At 40.8% G+C, this 20,587-nt stretch overlaps 1 protein-coding gene across 5 annotated transcripts in view; it reads right to left on the bottom strand.

Moving 5' to 3' along the window:
- The window catches only part of DMD (dystrophin), a 999,626-nt gene that overhangs the window by 55,741 nt on the left and 923,298 nt on the right, over positions 1-20,587 (bottom strand). For all 5 annotated transcript variants that reach the window (XM_082277447.1, XM_082277448.1, XM_082277450.1 and 2 more), the window contains 3 exons: positions 12,275-12,349; positions 4,606-4,807; positions 1,201-1,286 (listed from right to left, as the gene is read on the bottom strand). In XM_082277447.1, the coding sequence (XP_082133573.1) occupies positions 1,201-1,286; positions 4,606-4,807; positions 12,275-12,349 (363 nt within the window). The remainder of the gene's footprint in view (positions 1-1,200; positions 1,287-4,605; positions 4,808-12,274; positions 12,350-20,587) is intronic.

Genomic DNA, 20,587 nt, shown 5'->3' on the forward strand with positions numbered 1-20,587 from the left:
AAAAATTTGATAACCTTCGATGAAATATCATTTTGAAAAGTATCTGTACTGAGTAATTTTCTTAAAAGATTTTCTGAATACTTTTTCTTAACACCCACATGAAACATCTAGAAATCTAAACTGTGACATTCATTGTGATTGCCCTAAAATATGATCCAATTACACACAGTCGTGCACAGACCCCGCTGTTGGTACTGTCTGTTTTCTCTTTAGAGTTCTGCAGCTTGCATTAGTAGAGAATAAAATGATAACAACTGATGAAGAAGTGCTATGGTATTGGGTCAAATCCTAAAGGTTGGGTTTTCAGTGGTATTTTTAAGTGCATGAATGAGTGATACCAGTTAATTCAACAAGAAAGTTACTCTTGAGAACGACTTTTATCAGTAGTTCTTTTCTGGATCCTAGTCTCATTAGTGAACTGATTCATTTGTCAGGTAAAACTAAGGCTGCAAGTGGAATTTTTTCAAGTATCTCCTCTCTTAAAATATGCAAAAGCTGCACATCTTTAATATTTACTTAAATTTATTTATTAAAATCTATTTATTTAACAGTAGCAACTATATTTAAACATGGTGTACATAATAAGACCGACCACTATGCGGGAATCATTTAAAAAAGTTAATATATTTGAAAATAGTGTAATGCAAGTGTCCTGTAGACATGCAATTTTGTGTACAAAGGTGTGCTCAACCAGTGGTCTCCAAAGGGGTTCTTGTGCCTCAGGGAGTGCTCAAGACAATCCATTAGGATGCAGTACAGAAATACTTTTTGTACAGTTAATAGATTCAATTGAAAGTTTCAAAATAGTGTTTATTTAATCTTTATCAAAATAGTGTTTATTTAATCTTTATCACATCCTTTCTAATGTTCTACTTTTGGTATGTCTTATAATGTCAAAAATACATTAATACAGTGGTACATGTACATAATTTATAAATAGACATACATCTATTGGAGGTGCGTGCTCAAAATTATTTTCACTGGGAGGGGTGTGAATAAAAATGTTTGGCAACCACTGTGTTAAACTACCTAAAACTACAGAGAGCAAATAACTTAAAAGTACAAGGTGAAACAAGTTAACACACTTTGCATCTGCAATATCTAAAATAATGTCTCTGTATGCTATTTAAATGTTTATTCAATAAATAAACAGGAGGAATAAAACAGGAATACAAACATAAGGTAATTACATCAACTTACATCTATATTTATCTTCCAGGTGTGCTTTACAAAGGGATACAACACCAGTTTTGAAAGATAAGACACGGATCCTTCCTGTTCGACCCCTAATGGAAAAGAAACATTGGTTGATACTACAATCCATTCATGTTATAATTTGTTTACGATAACCAAGTTCACTGCAGTACTGTAGTCTTCATAAATTAAATCTCACAGAGAACACTCAAGCTGGATGGTTATTAGTTAAGCTAGAAATGAAAAAAAATCACATTACTGTGGCTTCACAGGCACAGCTGAACTGGACTGTGCTGTTGTATCAATTCTACCAGAAGCAGTCTCAACTGGAAATAATTACCCATCTCCTTTTTTTATGAAAAAAGTGAGTTAAGGGTCTTTACACTATGCTTATTTTAACAGGCTTCTCTATGAACTGCTGCTGAGTGATTCTCAGAGATGAGGTCCCTGACAGAACAACAAACCAGCCCTTTTGCCAATGACAATATAGCTTTAGTTTCAGCAGAAATCTGATGTAGCACTCGTTTTTAGAAAGTCTTTCTTACTGTCTGTCAGCCCTGCCCTGACTTGTCTGAAAAGGCAACAGCGAGCCAAGCACGAAAAAGCAGCCTCTGCCAGCAGTGTGCAGCGACAGAGACACTTGTAATATGCTCAGGTGAATGATAAAAGCTTGCCTAGAAATCATGGCAAGGCAGGCAGGCTGCACAGTTATGCCATTAACACCTTGGTGTGGTTTCTGCGCTCCTCCTCGCAGCACTCAAACCTCTCCTGTGCAGTGCCAAGGAGCTGGGACACTCCAATCAGCCCCTGCTGCCTGTCAGCCTCCCCCTCACGCTCACTCCTGCCTTGTAACGTGCCCACGCTACTACTTCTGCTTTTTAATGTGACAGTGAGAACAACATCCTCCTCTGAGCTGCAGGCAACGCAGTGACAAACCTTCACATCTTCTCTCAGTCATCTGCTTTAACTCAATTTACTTCCAGTTGCTCGCTTCCCCTCCAGACTTTTGTTTCTGATAGCATTTCAAATATGTAACATCTATTGCAAACGAAGACTTACACAAAACAGGAAGCAAATGCCTAAACCAAACATTTTTGAAGCAGAGCCTTTTCAACAGCTTTGAAGCATCACCAGTAAGACCCTCATTGGGAATAAGATAAATCATGTAGAGGCAGGCCATGGTCATGCATAAGGCTGCACCCTAGGTAAAGATGCATGTGGTATTTTAAATCCTATGAAGGCGCTGAGGAGCCAGCAGTGCTCATTTACCCACACATCTCCCCTGCAAACCGTATAAAAAGTACAGACAGAAACCAGTGGACAGAGCCAAATTTAGAATTTGCAACTTTTTATTAAAGAATCTTGTGTTTTTCATCACGAATAAGCATTTGTAGTTTACCTATGCTTTCCATACTCTGGTCCTCTTACTCCTCTCCCTCAAATCTTTCCCAAATTAATTATCATCTGTGCCCTGAGAAACTCCTCCTGATGAATACCAGGCTCATGAAAATTATACAAGAGAAGAATATAGAATGATGATTGCTCTGCAAGGCAATTAAATTGAAACTTGTACGAATCATGAGTTGTTCAGTTCACTCTCCTCTCCTCCCAAGTCAAACCAATAATTTAGCATGCTACTGCAAATGAGCATGAGTGACTGATCAATTAAAACAAATCTGAAACGTGCAGGATTTGCAGAGCTGTACCCATAATTAGATCAGTCATTGACTGTGAATTTGATTAATATCTTTACAAACGACAGTTTTCAATTATAAGAAAAGTAAAGATTCAGTACATTTAATTAAATGTCTCCGGCAGCGCTGTGCACTTTGGTTGATCTCTGCCTATTAAGCTTACAATGAAAACTAAACACACGTAACCCCAAGGTCACCTCTCTTACCAGTGTAATTCAAACTTGAATTTTGGGAAAACAGCTACAAGCTTTCCTCACACATAAAACACCTCTGTGTTTCATTGTGCTCTGCAATACGCAGTTCCCTAGCATACCTAGGGAATTGTCTAGAAGCAGATAATTATAATTTCTAATGTGGTACTTGCAGCACAGTGCAACATAAAGAAAACTAGACTGGACATGACAAATCTAAACTGGACAGTTCAGCTTAGGAGCAGCCTGTGGAATGACCTTTAGTTCCCTCTCTGCCTCTAATGTGACTGATACAGATTAATATCTATTAATGTCCAGCATATCTCTTTTGTTTTCACTAACTGGGAGTCTTTGTCTGTATGTTATTTATGGTTGATGGTAACTAAGAACTCTGCTCTGTGAAAGCCAAAGCAGACTAAAGAAATAAAACCTGGCTCTTGAATGAATACAGCACCATTCCCTAGTACTGGTATGTTACAAGAAATATAATGTGATCTGGGTAGTCCACTTCACAGGATACTGCAGCTGCTGCAAAGGATGTCACAAACAACCGACTTATTGGAGGTGATTCTGCAGAAAGACAGGATCTGTACAAATCTCTACTTTTTTTTGCAGGTAATCACTGAAGCTTCACTGCTGTAATAAAGGGTGGATGGAAGAACAATGTTATGGCCCTTCAGTATGGATCAAAGTGTCAATGGAAATACCATAGTTGTCCCATGACCTTCCAATTCTATAGCTAAATGTTTATTCTGCCACAGTAATGAGCACGTCTGGTTGAGAGTGGCTGATAAAAACCTTAAAAACACAAATAAAATACTTCCACTGACTTTTTAAAAATAAAATTCAACAAATACAAATACAATGGCTTATTCTTAAATGAGCTTACAAACATATGTTGGAATTTGCCTATGCATTATGAGCAGCATCATTAACCCACTTAAAAGGAATACTCATCAATTTTCTTCAGGTATATTTAGTCTGTTGTATTTATACTTATGGTACACTTTTTAAAATTAAATTTTGAATTAAGTATTTCTCAAATCTTCTTACAGCTAAGGGTTGTAAGCACATTAGACAAGATATGAACCTCTTCCATCTTTGAAAAAGAATGACAGATTGAAAGCTACAGAAAACTGACATATTTGAAAACATTTAACATCCAGAGGTACAGACAGGCATGAGTTTATATGGTGCTCATTCTGTTGCTTCTTGATAATTCTCTTGAACTTCTTTATCAAAATAAATTAAAAGACCAATTAAAGCCATGACTTACTGTGGACAGACACACAGTCACAGAATTGGTCTGAATGCAAAAATCAGCTTGAAAAGTTCTGTTTTCCAGCTCTCTCATTGCTTAGCTTAATAAATCTAGGATTGTAAGCCTAACCAAGGGCTGTACAGATTCAGCTAAATGCAGCCATTAAACCATTAGGTTTATTAAACTTTCACTTCAACTACTCTTTTTTTTCAGCTCCAAGCCACACTCCTGGAGCTTTCCCATGTCCTGAGCCCCCCATACATACGTGTCGTAGACATTCAGAAGCCAGTTGAGGCACATGTCCACGCAAAGGGGAACGTTGACCAGGTTATTGTGCTCTTGCTCCAGTCGATCATAAATGGTGGTCAGGCAGTTAATGATCTGCAGAATATCCATTGGCTGGTCATTTTGTTTGAGGTTGTGCTGGTCCAAGGCATCACACGCAGCAGACAGACTCAGGAGATCCACTGTTGGAATAAAAAAATACACCACCATAGAGACTGAAGAGAAACATAAAATGTCTTCTCAAAGTCACATGCAAGACTGGTTTCAGGACTCCTACAGATGCACTGTTATTCAACTGTGGCCTTAGAAACCAGTGTGTATCTGTTCCATTTTTAGCTGTAAAGTACTTATTATGCTCTTTGGTCCTATGGAAATATTACACATAAATTACAATGCAAGTAAAAATTACGTATTTCACACTTTATGTTCCTACAGATAGGCTAATATTTGATTACTGCATTCACCAGATGTGCTGTCACCACAGCACAGGTTATCAGCTTTCCTGAGATGTGTTGCCCCATTTCCTAGAGAAGTCAAGCAATCTTAACTGAACCAAACTCCACAAGGAATATGCAAACAAATCAGAACTGAACTGTGATTAAGCTCTCTGTTACTTTTTCGCTAGTGAGGACAGGGAAGAGAAGGTTCTGGAAACACTAAATGGCCTATTTCAACATTTATTAATTAAATGTATCAATTTTTATCTCTGAAGAGCATGTATATTTATAAATACCTCTTTGGCATTATAGAGTAAGACATGTTTAAACTTATCAGTCAACATGCAACAGAGCTTTTTGTCACAGACACTTAAAACTCGATTTTGTTCTAATTTAAGTCAGTTGCATTTTGAAATTTGAATGTCCAGGGCAAAACTGAACTTCCCTTTCTCAGCTCAGCCTCTGCAAACTAGTATCACCAAGCAGCATCACACTTAGGGGGACACGAAATTATGGGATGTTGGTTTATGAAGTAAGGCAGGAATAAGAACAAAAGAAATCAGAAAAATGAGATGCTTGATGACGACCTTCCGGCTGCCACAGGAAAACCCTTTGTATCTCCTTGCAGTGAATTTCCAGGGTGTGAGCAATGGGGATGTTAAAGTGCAGATGCTGTTAATCCTGCTCATGCCAGGAGCAGTCACAAAGTGCAGCACAATGCAGTATGGCCCAAGGGAGTAGCATCTGGTCCAAAATGAACTGCCCAAAATCATCCAGGAAATTCTTCACAAAACTGGAAAATGAACTGACTCAACTGCAAGACCAGTTTTTCTCTCACTGGAATAAAAAATGTGCTTTCTTGAGTTCTGGTAAGCAACATCTCTTCATAACGTCAAAAAACCTCCATGATGTGCAGAGGCTAAATGCAGAACACCATACAAGAATTTTTTTAGAACTTGATCCTGTTTAAGGGCCCATTTGGCAAATTCACACTTGAGTATCCTATTTCATCCAGGATGAAACTTCCCCTTTGATGTCCTAGTGGGAGATGAGAAATACTTTAACGGCCCACAGGGCGGCTTCACCATGCTGCTTGGACAGTACGCTGGGATTTAAATAATTGCTAGAAGAATTTCAAGAGGATACATTTAATTGGAAATCAATAGCGACTTCTGCTACTAAATCCCTTACACACTTCTGAAATTTTAATCCTCTGGGCCTAACATACCTAGTTCTAGAGTGATTAAGGAAACCTTGGAATGCTCTCCCTATTGTTACACCAAGAAATTTAACTTTGACTCTATGATTTTGTGCAGGGTTTTACTGGAGTTTTAGTTTTTTTCACATTAGCATACAGACATTTATTAAAATAAAATATTTTGGAATATTATGTTTAACCTACTAGCATAAAAAATATAGCTATTTTAATGTCAGTTATATACTGCAAAAGCATCGGACCCATTCCTGAGCGCCTCAGAAAGATGCTTTTCTTCTAAGAATTCATTAGTCAAACTGAAAATAGAGCACAGCCCTCCCAACACCTATAACTCCGAGCTTTAAGCTGAACTCTCAGTTCCTTTGAGACTACGAATCAACGGTAATTAAATGAACCCCTCAGGCATCTGAGTGGCAGCATAATTATATATGCAGCTACTGCTAAACATGGGTCATTCCATGTTGTGAAAGCTCTTCCCGTTAATAAGCAGCATATTCTGAAAAGCCTTTCAGCCAACTCTTCATCAACCTCCTGTCCTATCCCCAAGTCTGTAACACATGATCATCTCCTGACAACCAAAAACCGCTTGCTAACGTGTTCTGCTTTAGGGAACCTCTTTTTGTGGGTAAAAGTAAGGCTCTGGCCTTCATCACATTAAGATCCTCCTTCATCTTTCCCACCAAGACTTAAGAAATGTGTGCGTGGGGTCCTCTCCCAGAACATGGAACTGTGTATTTCTTTCCCAAAAGCAGATATGGAGGCCCCCACGAATGACCAACTTTCACAAGACAAGCTCCACAGTCAGATATGTATTGAAGAGCTGAGTATTTGTCACCATGCAGTGATTTGAAAAGCTTCAATTAAAATAAACCACACCATTTTATGCTTTGCACTTCTTTTGGATTCTCTGCCACTCTTTTACACTTTTCTATTTAAAATTCCAAAACTGACTCCAAAATCTGTGTGAGCAGGGGCTCCTAGATTATTTTGAAGCCTAAGTCATTTATATAAATATTTCTTTGGCCTCTAAGGCAATAGAGAAAAGGTTAGGATGTTTTTAACTAGACACTGCCAGATTGCAGGAAAAGTATAAAAGACAACATGGAATAAGTAACCAGTTGAAGGACAGAAGTGACAATTAACAGACAGGAGAAAGTACACTCTAGAGGTCACAAACTGAACTTAGGAAAAACTCAACATATGGCTGGTAATAAAAAGTATAAACGGTCCTCCCAGAATGCAAGATCATCTCCTCTGTAACCTGCTGCTGTTGGCTGACACATTAAAAAAATGTATTTAATCTAGTCTGCGTAAAATTAAAGGAAAAAAGACCCCTAAGAGAAGTTCTTGAATATTTTCTTTTGCCACATTTCCAAGAAAAGTTTGTGAATACATCTCATTTTATTGACATCACAATGTTCTGATGTGGTTTGCACTTGAAGATCAGATCTTTAAAAGTAGCAAAACAAGAAAGTCATCATGCTTTGATGTGATTATCAAAGGAAACCGTACATTTAAAAAAACGTGGTGCAATAGTTACACGTGGCATGCTCACAATAAATTTGAAGGCTGAAATGCTAGAGCAACACACTAGATAACACAATACATAAGCACTTATTTGTTAAGGATTGCTATTTTCCATGTCCTTCTTTAGGTTTAATATCCAAGTGTCTTAATATTCATTGGGCTGATTCATGAACCGAAAAGAACTGAAGTTTAAGTACAGCTCCCTTTTAAAGCGTTTCTATTCTTGCCACTGAGAAATAGGCAGTACCTTTACTTCTGCAGGCCTTCTATTACACACACATTTTTAGAGTACCCTCAGTAGAGAAAATTGCTGCTTTCTATGAAGTTTGCAGAAAAGAAGATATATAGAGATATATATATAGACATATACATCTATCTATCTATCTATCTATCTATATCTATATATCTAAAAACTCCTGCAATTTAAAAAAAAAAATGAAAAGGAAGAGATGAATGCAGCACCTACTGCAAGTGGGATTTTGGCTTTGCGTAGGAGCCCTGAAACCCAGCACTGTGCTCTAATTCTACTATTGCCAAAATGCGGAAAAAGAATTTTGTAACGAGTTGAGGTTTTTAAAAAAATCTAATTAAACTGAGTTCATGAGCGACACTGAAATGATAGAATACACAAATACAACGATGGTGTCTCCAGGCAAAAATATTTGTAAGAACAAAGCCTGCTAACCAAATTCCTTAAATACTTCTCCTTAGATACAAGTACGAAGAATGTGCTAGAGTAATCAGTGTAAGCGCCACTGCATGTCTCTGAGAGAATCAATTCTCTAGAAATTTACCTAAATGTAACCTCAAGAGATGAAATTACTTCAGCTTGCTCAGCTGGACAGGGGAGGGAAAATACACTGAAAAGCTCATGGGTCGAGATAAGGACAGGGAGATATCACTCATGAGTTACTGTCACAGGCAAAACAGACCCGACTTGGGAGAATCAACTGAATTTATTACCAGTCAAATCAGAGGAGGATAATTAGTAATAAATCTTAAAACACATCCCCCAGCCCCTCCCTTCTTCCCAGGGTCATCTTCACTCCCAAATTCTCTACCTCCTCCCCTGCAGCAGCAGCAGGGGAATGGGGGCTGTAGTCAGTTCATCACATGTTGTTTCTGCTGCTGCTTCCTCCGCAGTGGGAGGATTCCTCACATCTTCCTCTGCTCCACTGTGCAGTCTCCCACGGGAGACAGTCCTCTACAAACTGCTTCAACGCAAGTTCTTCCCACTGGCTACAGTTCTTCACAAACTGCTCCAGAGTGGGTCCCTCCCACAGGACGCTGTCCTTCAGGAACAGACAGTGCTGCCAGCAAACCTGCTCCAGCGTGGGCACCTCTCCAAGAGTTCACAATTCCTGCCATGAGCCTGCTCTGGTGTGGGCTTCACATGGGTCACATCCTCCTTCAGGCACCCACCTGCTCTGGCATGGGGTCCTCCACAGGCTGCAGGTGGATATTTGCTCCACTGTGGAGCTCTGTGGGCAGCAGGGGCACAGCTTCCTCACCATGGTCTTCTCCATATGCTGCAGAGGAATCTCAGCTCTGGCACCCGCAGCATCTCCTCCCCCTCCTTCTGCACTGACCCTGGGATCAGCAGTGTTGTTTCTCTCACATATTTTCCCCTCCTCTTTCCCAGCTGCTGTTGTGCAGCAGATTTTCTCCCGCACCCTTCTCAACTGCATTATCCCACAGGCAGTACCACTGCCACTGATGGGCTTGGCCTTGGCCAGCAGCAGGTCTGTCTCGGAGCTGGCTGGCATTGGCTCTGTCAGACATGGGGTAAATGTCTAGCAGCTTCTTAGAGAAACCACCCCTGGAGACACCCGCTACCAAAACCTGGCCATGCAAACCCGACACAAAAGTCCAAGATGAGTCCAGAATTATTTAATGGTAGAAATCAGTTACGGAAAAACACCTGAAGGACCACCGAGTCATCAGTCACAGCCAGCAAAGGTTTGTGAGGGGAAAGTCCTGCTTAATATATTTAATTTCCTTTTATAACATAGTAACCCAGCTAGTTGACGAAGGGAAGCCAGATCACGTGATTGTTTTGGATTTCAGTAAAGCTTTCAATACTGTCTCTCACAGGATCTTTCTGGACAAAATGTCCAGCCCACAGCTGGATAAACACATCATGTGATAGGTGAGCAGCTGACTCACAGATGGGGCACAAAGGGTTACAGTGAATGGGGTGACATCAGACTGGTGACCTGTCACTAGGGGGGCTCCACAGGGCTCCATCCTCAGCTGTGTGCTTCTCAACATCTTCTTAAAGGACTTAACACAGGACTGGAAGTGATCCTGAGCAAATTTGCAGGTGATAAGAGACTGGGAGCTATTGACTCCCTTGAAGGCAGGGAGACGTCAACAAATTAGAGGCCTGGGCAGTCACCAACCATGTGAAATTCAACAAAGGAAAGTGCTGGATTCTGCACCTGGGATGGTGCAGCCCTGGATGTATGGACAGACTGGGGAATGAGAGGCTGGAAAGCAGTGCCAGGGAAAGGGACTTGTGGGTCCTGGTTGATGGAAAGTTGAACATGAGTCAGCAGTGTCCTGGCAGCCAGGATGGACATCCCCATCCTGGGGCATCAGGCACAGCATCACCAGCTGGGCAAGGGAGGGATTGTCCTGCTCTGCTCTGCACTGGGGCAGCCTCACCTCGAGTGCTGGGGCAGTTTTGGGCACCACAATATAAAAAAGACATTAAGTTGTTAAAGAACATCCAAAGGAGGGCAGTAAGGATGGTGAAGGGCCTTGAGGAGAAGCTGTGTGAGGAGAGACTGAGGGCACTTGGTCTGTTCACCCTGGAGGAGACTGAGGGGAGACCTCACTGTGCTTACAACTTCCTCGTGAAGGGAAGAGGAGGGGCAGGCACTGATCTCTTCTCTCTGTGACCAGTGACAAGACCCAAGGGAATGGCCTGAAGCTGTGTCAGGGGAGGTTTAGGTTGAGTATTAGAAGAAGGTTCTTCACCCTGAGAATGGCTGGGCACTGGAACAGGCTCCCCAAGACAGCGGTCACAGCACCAAGCCTGACAGAGTTCAAGAAGTGTCTGGACAACCCTTTCAGGCACATGATGTGATTCTTGAGGTGTCCTGCCTCAAGACCAGGAGTTGGACTTGAATGATACTTTTGAGTTCCTTCCAACTCAAAATATTCTATGATTCTAATACAGATAAAACGAGATGCGAGGTTTTGCACTTTCAGTCATAAAAACCTGTTACAAGTTACACTTATGCACTGCCAGCTAGTTAATTCCAAAAAGTCTGCTTCCTTCAGTGCTGCATTGATTATGAATACTTTTCACCGCAAATCACTCCAGTTTCTTTATATCACATTTCCACAGTGAGTGTGGCAAAAGTGCTGTACCATGGAGAGATGTTTATATTTCTTATCATCATAATTCCTTCTCTGTCACTGCATTCATGTTGAAATCTTTCATTATGTTACAAGACTTTTCACTTATTGTTTATTTTTCCCTTTTTTTTTCCTATTTTTAATACATTCAGAAATTAAGTCTGCACACTTTACCGGAATTCACCCATGCTTATAAGCCTAAAAGTAAACACCCTCAAAAATACCGAGGTTTGACACAGCTCCAGAAAGCATGTGAGCACAAATCCAACTTGAGATAAATCAACAGTTGAGACATTTGCAACTGTGTCAGAAATTTAACCCTGTAATGAAATGACAAATAGTGAATGTTAAAATATTTTAATAATCCTCCCAACTGGACTGCCTAATAAACTACTTGCTTTTGCAACTAGCTGGCCTATCAAGAAAACTCTGAGCGAATTATTTAGCTATCAAGCTACAATAAGCTGAAAAGGAAATGTAATTCCAGTGAAAAGTAGAATAACATACAGCAGTTGGGAGAATTAAAATGTTCGAACATGCACACCATTAATGTACAGCTGATGAGAGACTTCTCAACACAACTGAAAACTGGGGAAAAAATGAAGCTAAATGTTTATTGTGATGATCTCATTTAAAAGGCAATAACCCCTCAGGGTTCAAGATTCAACAAACCATTAGCAACTCCAGCTCTAAAGTGATTATTTCACCCAAGCTCTCACTGTTCCTACCACACCACAGCTGTGTTCCTTTTGGCTGTAAAGCTGCGGCTGACACAGGACATGGCACAGTGACATTGCACAGGATAGGGCACAGTGAAAATACCTGGCTAAAGAGTGTAAAGATAAGAAACATGTACAGCATATGTACAGTTTTATTATTGAACTGCTGCTCTGCTTTACAAGGGACACATCTGCAGACCACCCAGCACTGTGGTTTTGTAATGATCACGCAAACATGTGGCAGCAGAAGGCTCTTCAGGTGAGAGGTTTTCATGTACCAGGCTGAGCTGGGGGTATGTGTGGGAGTGTTTTTCTGCTTCTGAAAGCTGTGAATAAACTTGTGCGTTGGTCCCGGCAGCGGGTGAGGCACAGGCAGGTACTTACGGCAGAGAGCTTTCTGCAGCCTACGGAGTTTCATGGCAGTCCTGTACGCCGAGAATCTGACGTTGTTCAAATCAGCTGCAGGGAGGCAATATTAGAACAAAAGATCAGCTTTACACATTAGAAATAACCAGACTCACAAAGACATTGTTATGTTGAACTACAAGATTATACCTGTTGGTTAAAAGAGCAGAGGGGGGAAAAAAATTTGTTGGAAATTTCACTGAGCTAAAACTGTCAAATCTTGACAATCAACCATCCAAAAAAACCCCACTAAGTCCTAAAGTGTTACTTCCTTTTGTTCAAAGGCACTGAACTAAAGAGCACTTGAAAGGACAACACCAGTGACTGCAGCAGTGTGTCTGAAAATACTGCAGAGCTTTTCACACTGAAGGTACTGTGAGAGAGGGAAGACCGTGAAACTCTTCCTTGCTTGCCTTATGCACCAGCCAGGCTGTATGCAGGCAGCCCTGAGGGAAGAGCTCTGCCCAGGAAAAAACAGGTGACTCTCAGCTACTGCTAAAACAAAAAACTTATTTAAAAAATCCAATTAAACTTCTGTGCTTTCCATCTAAGCAGGCCCCATCCATGCCCAGAGATGCAGAGCCTTTCTGGAGAGAAGCCAGCTCACCCAGCCAGGTGAGTTCCCAGGTCCCCACCTGCACAATGGCAGGGAGCCAGTGGCTCTGGCAAGGTGATGGGGTATGGCACCCCGTTGGAAACACACTGTCTGGCTCAACTTTTGCTAGAGCTGTCCTCATATGTTTAACAAAATAAGGACATCAGCACAAGTCCCCACTGAATAGTTTAACTGTGGCTTGCAAAAATGCCTGGGACACTGTGGGGACAAAGACACACCAGACCAGAGCACAGAAGCTGGCTCCCAAGGGGCACTGCCAGCAGCTGCACTGGGAACTGAGGAGTGTGGCAGGGGACACACCCATATGCTACAGGGCAGCCACCCCACCAGTGAAAAAATAGATGCATGCTCTTGGCCCTGTCACCTACACAGCTAATTCCTGGGCACAGACACTCCTGTGCAGCCTGAGGATCATTCCCAAGAGATTGCTTGGCATATTGCAACTTAAAGGTTCTCCAGAACAGAAATACACTGCTTGTGCCAGCCAGTTTCAGCACCTGACAACACTGCTGAATGCATTTAATTTACTGATGAAACCCATGGAGCCTAAGGAATTACTGATGGGAAAGTGTTTAGAAAATGTAAACTATGATCTAAATATAAAAGCATTAGGGGAAAAAATGTAGTGGCTCAAAATAAAGGTCTCTTTAGCTCAATAAGCTTCCTCCAAGCCTGACAGACTGTTAGAGAAAGAATATGATGAAAAACAGGGAAAGACAAAACATTTCCTTGCTGGCATATGAGCTAAGGTGCTGTAAAGCTGTTTGAAATGTGGTAACTTGGGTTAACTATCCCAACATCATTTATAATGCTGTACAGGTATAGGTAGCAGAGGGAATATAGTCTCAATTACATTAATTTTAATTAAGCTGTTCTGAATGAATAATATGAAGTATGATAATTCAGTAGTTTTGTATACCTTAACCAAAGCTGTGGAATGTTTCTGAAACATGTCTTAGAGCAAGAAAGAAAGTTTCAGATTTGTATATAATTTCTTTTTCTTTGCATAAGATGCAACTGCCCATTTTTAATGGGCACTTCTGTGTATTACTCCTGCCAGCTCTGTCTCTCACAATCATCCCGACAGGTCCTTTATTATGTGGTGTAGAATACAGTGAGAAGTTTAAATAAAGTGACTTAATTTGTCTTAAATGGAAATTAATAAAGCAGTCTCTCACAAACACACCATGACTTCAATTACATTTTGTACCCTTGTTGCAAATCTGTATTTGAATTCTGTAAAAGAATATTATGGCTAGCATTTGACAAAATGAAGAAGCCTTTCTTGAATTCTTCCTGAGTGTTCTGAAAAAAGCTTATCTATTTATTATTTACATTTTCAGAAATGTGAGTAAATATATATGCATATTTCAGGCCTCAATCAAGGCAGAAAATACAATCTGTGAAGACATTTAATCCTGGAAGTGCTACAGTTTACATCTATTTTCCAGTACATGTAATACATACTGAATTTATCATCAACCTTAACGACATTGCTGCCAAGAAGCATCTGCTCTAAATGATGAAGCAGCAATGTCAGGTGCTCATTTTGGAGCCCTCATCTCACGTTTTGGGAAGGTAGTAGCACTGCTGCTCATTTGGCTCTGCAAGCCAAGGCTAAGCCATTGCACACCTCCACTGCCACCTTCACTGCTGCCACCAGGAGTAGCCCGCACCCAGTAACTGTCCCTGTGCCAACTGCTCACTTCTGTCTTCCTTATGCCACCACCTTCATGCTCCTGATGGGAAGCTGTCCTACCAGATGGTGACTGTCACTTAAAGTCACTGGATCTTAAAGATTTCACTTTTCTCCTCCCTATGCCTATGAAATTGCCAGTGGTGTCTTTCCTCCCCTGGGGCTACTGCGGAACAAACATTGATCTGTGTAGCAACGAAAAGGGGCCCAGCTGCCTCCTAACTGGGTTCAAAACATTTCCCTTGCTGGATGAGACCCCATTTAAATGAACCACAGAACACAAGACTGCCAGGGAATGAGTCTCAGCCCCTGGGCTGGGGAGCACTGGACATAAAGACACCTCTCACAGTGAGTGGAGGGACCTTGAATGAGGAGCACGAAGCACTGCCTGGTCACGAGCCAGCTGCTCCTGCTGGGAACAGGCAGAGGAGGGAGGAAGGAGGCTCAAGCAGCAGCAACTTTCCAAAAGCCTATGGAAACACCAGTAGTTCCTACCTCTCTGTGTTGTGAAATTGTTTTTTTTTTCCTTCCTGTGTCCTAAGGGATAAAAAGTTGTTGCTTTCTCCAACCCCACACAGCCCACTAAAAGAGTCAGGACCTATTAAGCCTTGATTCCAAAGCTTTTATCATTTTGGAGCAGGTTGAGGAGCTCAGTGCACACCAGTTTTCATTCAGCCCTTTCCTCCCACTCCTAGAAAGGATGCACCACCTCATCCTTCAAACGGGGTGGTGAGGGGCCCTTGCTGTATTGTGAAACTTTTGCAAGTTGTTAACAATACTCCCTCTTCTTGCTCAGAAGGCAACTTTCAAGCTTTGAACAAAAAAACATAAATGCCCGAGAGCACAGTCTGTTTATGGTCTGAAACAACGATGCAGTGGAAGAGGTCACCTGGCCCCTGGTAAGGAACAGACAGAAGAAAGGATCACGAGGGAGTACTTGGTGACATATTTACGTCCCAGAGCAAAGAGAAATCATGATTTTTTGCATCACTCAGCCATGAATGACCTCTCTGTTCAAGTGAATGTATATCTTTCTCTATATAATAACATGATAACTGTGAACAAGAACTAGTGCTTTTATTACAAATGCAGCTTCAATGAAGGGTACTTCAGACTGCTGATAGGAGTAACTCAAATCAGAAATACTGTGGCAAGATTAATAAGATAATTAAATTCTAACATTTTCTGCATAATTCTGCATGTTGAGAGAAATCTCAAAACATAAGGGCTATGTTCTATTTCTACAGTATTCTAGAAACACCTGCAATTACACACAGCAGATCCTTTTGCTAGTGGATAATCAGGCAAAAAACCCACTCATTTGAGAAGTAGTCAGTGAGTCAAACCACCTGCTGGAATGTCCCACTGACTACCGACACAGGAACAATAAATAAAATCTTGTCATTTGGGTTTTTTTTTAAATCCTCCCTTGCTAAATTTCAGATTTTACATTGGGACATGCGTAGGATTTTAAGAGGAAAAACATACTCTCATATTCTTGAGTACTTACTGCATAAAATAGCTTGTAAAATAACTACAAGCAATAAAAAAATTAAAATCAGTTTTTTTAAAATAACCCACTTAAGAAGAGGTTTAGATTTCAGCATAAGGGTGTACTTGTTTTTATTCTTAAGGAGTCACATCTATAACCCAGACAACAGGTTTTAAGGAAGGTGTTACAATTGAACTGCTTTTCATGGTGGGTCTTAAACAGACTGACACACCCCTCCCCCCCGGCAGCTGCTGGATCTGCTGAGCGTGCTGAGTGACTGGGAGGTTCCATTTGATATCGTCCTATCCTGTATGACAGGCTCATCTCACTGAGTGTATAAAACCACTGGGACGGGCCAGGCTACCTCCCACCAAAGGTTGTTCATATCATTTATCTCTATCCAAATGTAATCTGAAGGCATCTCATAAAGTCCATTCTACCCAGAAACTACCTTTTTTCCTTACTTTAAAAAGGGGGTGTCTTGTTTATATTACTGTGAATACTATTATAATTGCTTTTTTAATTAGTGAGGGCAAAACACACACATTTCACTTGGTCCTATGGACAGCAATTATCTCAATGTCTGGACATCATCTAACTGAAATGAGCAGCTTGCATGCTTCAGGTGGTACGAGTAAAATTTAGCAAATTAACAACTTCATTCTTTTAAAGAAATTAGATGTCATCAGGTCAAACGCTCACCTTCATTTGATAAGATTTACAGAGTTCTGAGAGGTTTTTTACCCTCAGGTGCAAGAACAGAAAATGTGAACCTAGAGTGATATACCTCGAAACCTGAAAGCCTGACTCAGCCACAGCTTGTGACATGCTCATAGAGTGCTCATAAATATACTGCCTGAGGATAACCTGTTTTGGGAATTACAATGCCTACCTAACAGCTGTTAAAAACTGTTTACTGGACAGTCCTGACTAGACCATAATTCCTCTATAGCCACTAAGCTTTCCATGTTTCATCAGACATCAGCGGCACTCTTGCCTTTTCAAGAAGCTTCAGCTCATGTTGTTTCAATACAGCTGAGATTCCCTGTCCGGCTGGTAGGAATGCTGGGTTCCTCTTGCTGCCCAAAACCTGTAAATAAATCTTCTAATGTGCCCTACAGTGACATATATTGCCTCTTCCGGAATTGTAATTTTAAAATGCAAATGAGACAAATGCACAAAGGAAAGAAATTAATCAAGTAACACTGTTTAATATCAGCTGAGTCTCAGCCATTGACTTTTATTATAACAATAATTAATGCTATCATCTACACTGCTTTGGTAATAAATAACAGTAAACTGTTATTATATGTACAGCTTAACCACTCTCCATGAAACGACCCAGCATGTTGTATTAGGCCTGTCCAACTGAGTGAAAAAGCCAACAGTGTCTCTGCAAATTACCAAGTGGGAGGTACCCCGGGCACCACAATGCTACTGATTGCATCTAGACCCAGTGGCTGAACATCACAGCATGTGCCAGCATCCCTGTAATCAGACCAACTGACATGACCTTTGGAAGTTTCAGCACGCAATGTCTTTTCTTCAGCCTGCAAACCTAAAGATTCAGGAAATTATATGATGTACACCTGGTACATCCCATTACGGAACTGGGATATGAGTGGAGTTTGCAGTCAGAAAGTTCAGAAACCTTTTATGTACTCTGGGTGAGAAGCAGTCATACTGGTAAATCCTAAAAGAAATAACAAACAACCTAAGAAAATAATAATAAAAGGTGTCCATTTGCAAACCAAGAGTGCAATTACCTTAAGCAAAATGTTCCCATACTGGTCATCTATTCTGTAACAGAACAGCCCTTCATTCTCTCTAGAACAGCCTCCTCCATGCTAATATACCTGTGCTTTCATTTACAAGGGATGCCAGGTTAACTGCTCCCTGTAAGTTCTACCTCTCTGCCATAGCTACGTTTACTGTCTGTCAGGTGTGTGCTGCACAGGATGCAATCACACAGTTAGAAAGATGACCTCCTCTAGACTGACTACTGTCCAAGGCTGACTGAACCCAAGCAATCCTATTTTCTGAAACAGGCTTGAAAAGGACATTAGTGAATAAGCAACCTTTAAAGAGAGGCTATATGGATCATCTCACTGGATTGCAGTAGAAATCAAACTACTGATGCATGCCATAGGCGTGGGTCTTACTGGTACGAACATGGAAAACAATTAGCTGAATATGAATAAAACATAATAAATAGATGGTTTAGTAGTTGCTAATACAAACTGTAATGGCAGCCAGGGGCAGTTTAGTCTCTTCAAGCAGCATTTCAGAGGGACAAATCAACATACACAAACCAAAGAGGATGAAGTTCGTCAGCCTTGGTCACTGGGAGTTAGAAGTACACACTGCTGCACAAGAGAAACCAGCCACAAGACCAACACAGCAGCTGCTGCTGAAAGCTCAGAGAAGGCTCAGAGGTGCCTTCCAGCATTCTCCCACCTTGTGTTAAGCAACTCTGACATTTCTTTCATGTAATCCATAGAGAACTGCCCCCCATCCCTCTAAATTAAATGGAGAGCTGTCACCAGTGCACTGCAGTCTGCAAGGATGAGCGTGGTTTTCACCCTCTTGTCTTGCCTTGGAGAATTAGGATTGATAAACAACATGTCTGACTGCACCCTGCTACTGCAATTACTGTTCATGGTGACACTAATGCACCTTGAGGACACTTGTACTGACATGACATGGGAAGGCAGGAGGAGGGGGACACTAACAGTATGGCACAACAAGCCAAGTCCTCCTGGGCCATCATAGCAAAGGTTGGAGTCATTTTCAGCTTAAAGGCAAAATACTAGTATTCAGAGCTAAGCTGCCTGACATTAAATACTCACTCTCAGAAGATAATCTGAAAAAACTGAGCAAACTCAGCCAACTTTATGATTCCTGCTCTTCCTGTCTCTCCCATCATGCAAAGGTGCTTGGTCTCCAAGACAGTGAAACAACACAAATTCTCTTTTCAGTGATGCCCTGGAGTCATCATGAAGGATGAAAAAAATTTGTAAGGGGGATGTAAAAGAGCAGTGTAAAAACAGCAGATCTGCTGCAGAGGAACTGCTTTTGGAAAGAAAAGCAGCTGGAGCAGTTTTGGTACTTTGAAGTCTTTCAGAAGGAAGTTAGAAGAAAATGGGAGTGGTTCATAATGGTGTAAATACAAACCAGGGGATGTCTGTCAGCTTCTGATCCTTTGAAGCTCACATATCATAGTTTTTACTACCTTTCCTATTTCAGCATTTATTTATTCTCTGTTCTTAACTTACATGATTCCTTTTTTTATTTAATCTGTACCAACATCTACTACCTGTTGCAACTTCAACTAAACGTAAATAACAATTGACATTCAATATAGACATTATGTAACTTTAAGTAGCCATAACTTTAAAAGAAGAGTAAAAATTGCTCAACTTGAGTAAATTTTTGATTAAAACTGATAAAATGCTACATTGTTTAAATAATAAAGAGGAGTCAGGAACAAGCATCTTAGTATCTTAAACAGAAAATCTCTGTTAGAAAGAACCACCAGTTGGAAATTTTTTATACACATATATAATTTCAAATCCAATATTTAACAAGTCTCTTAATAACCAGCTATGTTTCAGCAAATGAGCTCCAAGAGAATTTGAGGATACTTCCTTCATAGGCAGATTACTGTATAATTTCTTCCAGTAGCTTCTTCCTGCTGTCTCTGATGCAGTCCCAATTGAAGAGGTTACAGGACTTCCTTGACCAACAACCTGATCAGGCAAAAGTGTGCACAGCACATTGCTATCTTCTTTTATTAGGACCAAATAATGCTCCCAAGTAATCCAGCTTCATTTTTATTAATACCCAGATCTCTAAAGACAGAAAAATGAACCAATACATCGCACACTTGAAATTAATCTATTTTAGCAAAATGTAATGCAACAATTTGTAGGTGTGTGAATTGGATATGTGAAGATTAATATAACTCTTCTTTCTTAGAAAAGTGTCTCTTGCATCTCAGAGGCAGGTAAGAAATGTTACCTTGTGCCAGGATTCACCTACCTCATCCACTTAAAAAAATTAAGCCTTTGGAATTTGTAAGAATTTAAATTAGACATAAGCATCCTGCAGCAGATTATGATTGTTAGAGACTGAAATATTATAATTTATGACTTAAACATTTTCTTGAAGGACTTTTAAAACTGTATTACAAAAGCTGCAGAGAAGACTCCCACACCCTGAATGGGGCCCTGACTGAGGCCTGACACTGCTCGCTGATGAATATAAGATAAAGTAACAAACTCAGGGCTGGGGACATTCACAAAGCACAAGCTTAGCACCTCCAAGGTGGGGAGACCACAGCCCCAGGGCTATCAGCTGCCAGGCTCAAACAGACCCTCGCATCAAGGGGTGGAGGGAGGAGAGGCTCTGGCTATCTTGGAAAAGCCTGCGGTGAGAGGAGCAGTGACTGCCCATCCTCCCCTGTGCAGAGGAGCCCAGCTGAGGGGT

The sequence above is a fragment of the Coloeus monedula genome (genome assembly GCF_965178545.1).
Source record: "Coloeus monedula genome assembly, chromosome: 3".
NCBI classification, from domain to species: domain Eukaryota; kingdom Metazoa; phylum Chordata; class Aves; order Passeriformes; family Corvidae; genus Coloeus; species Coloeus monedula.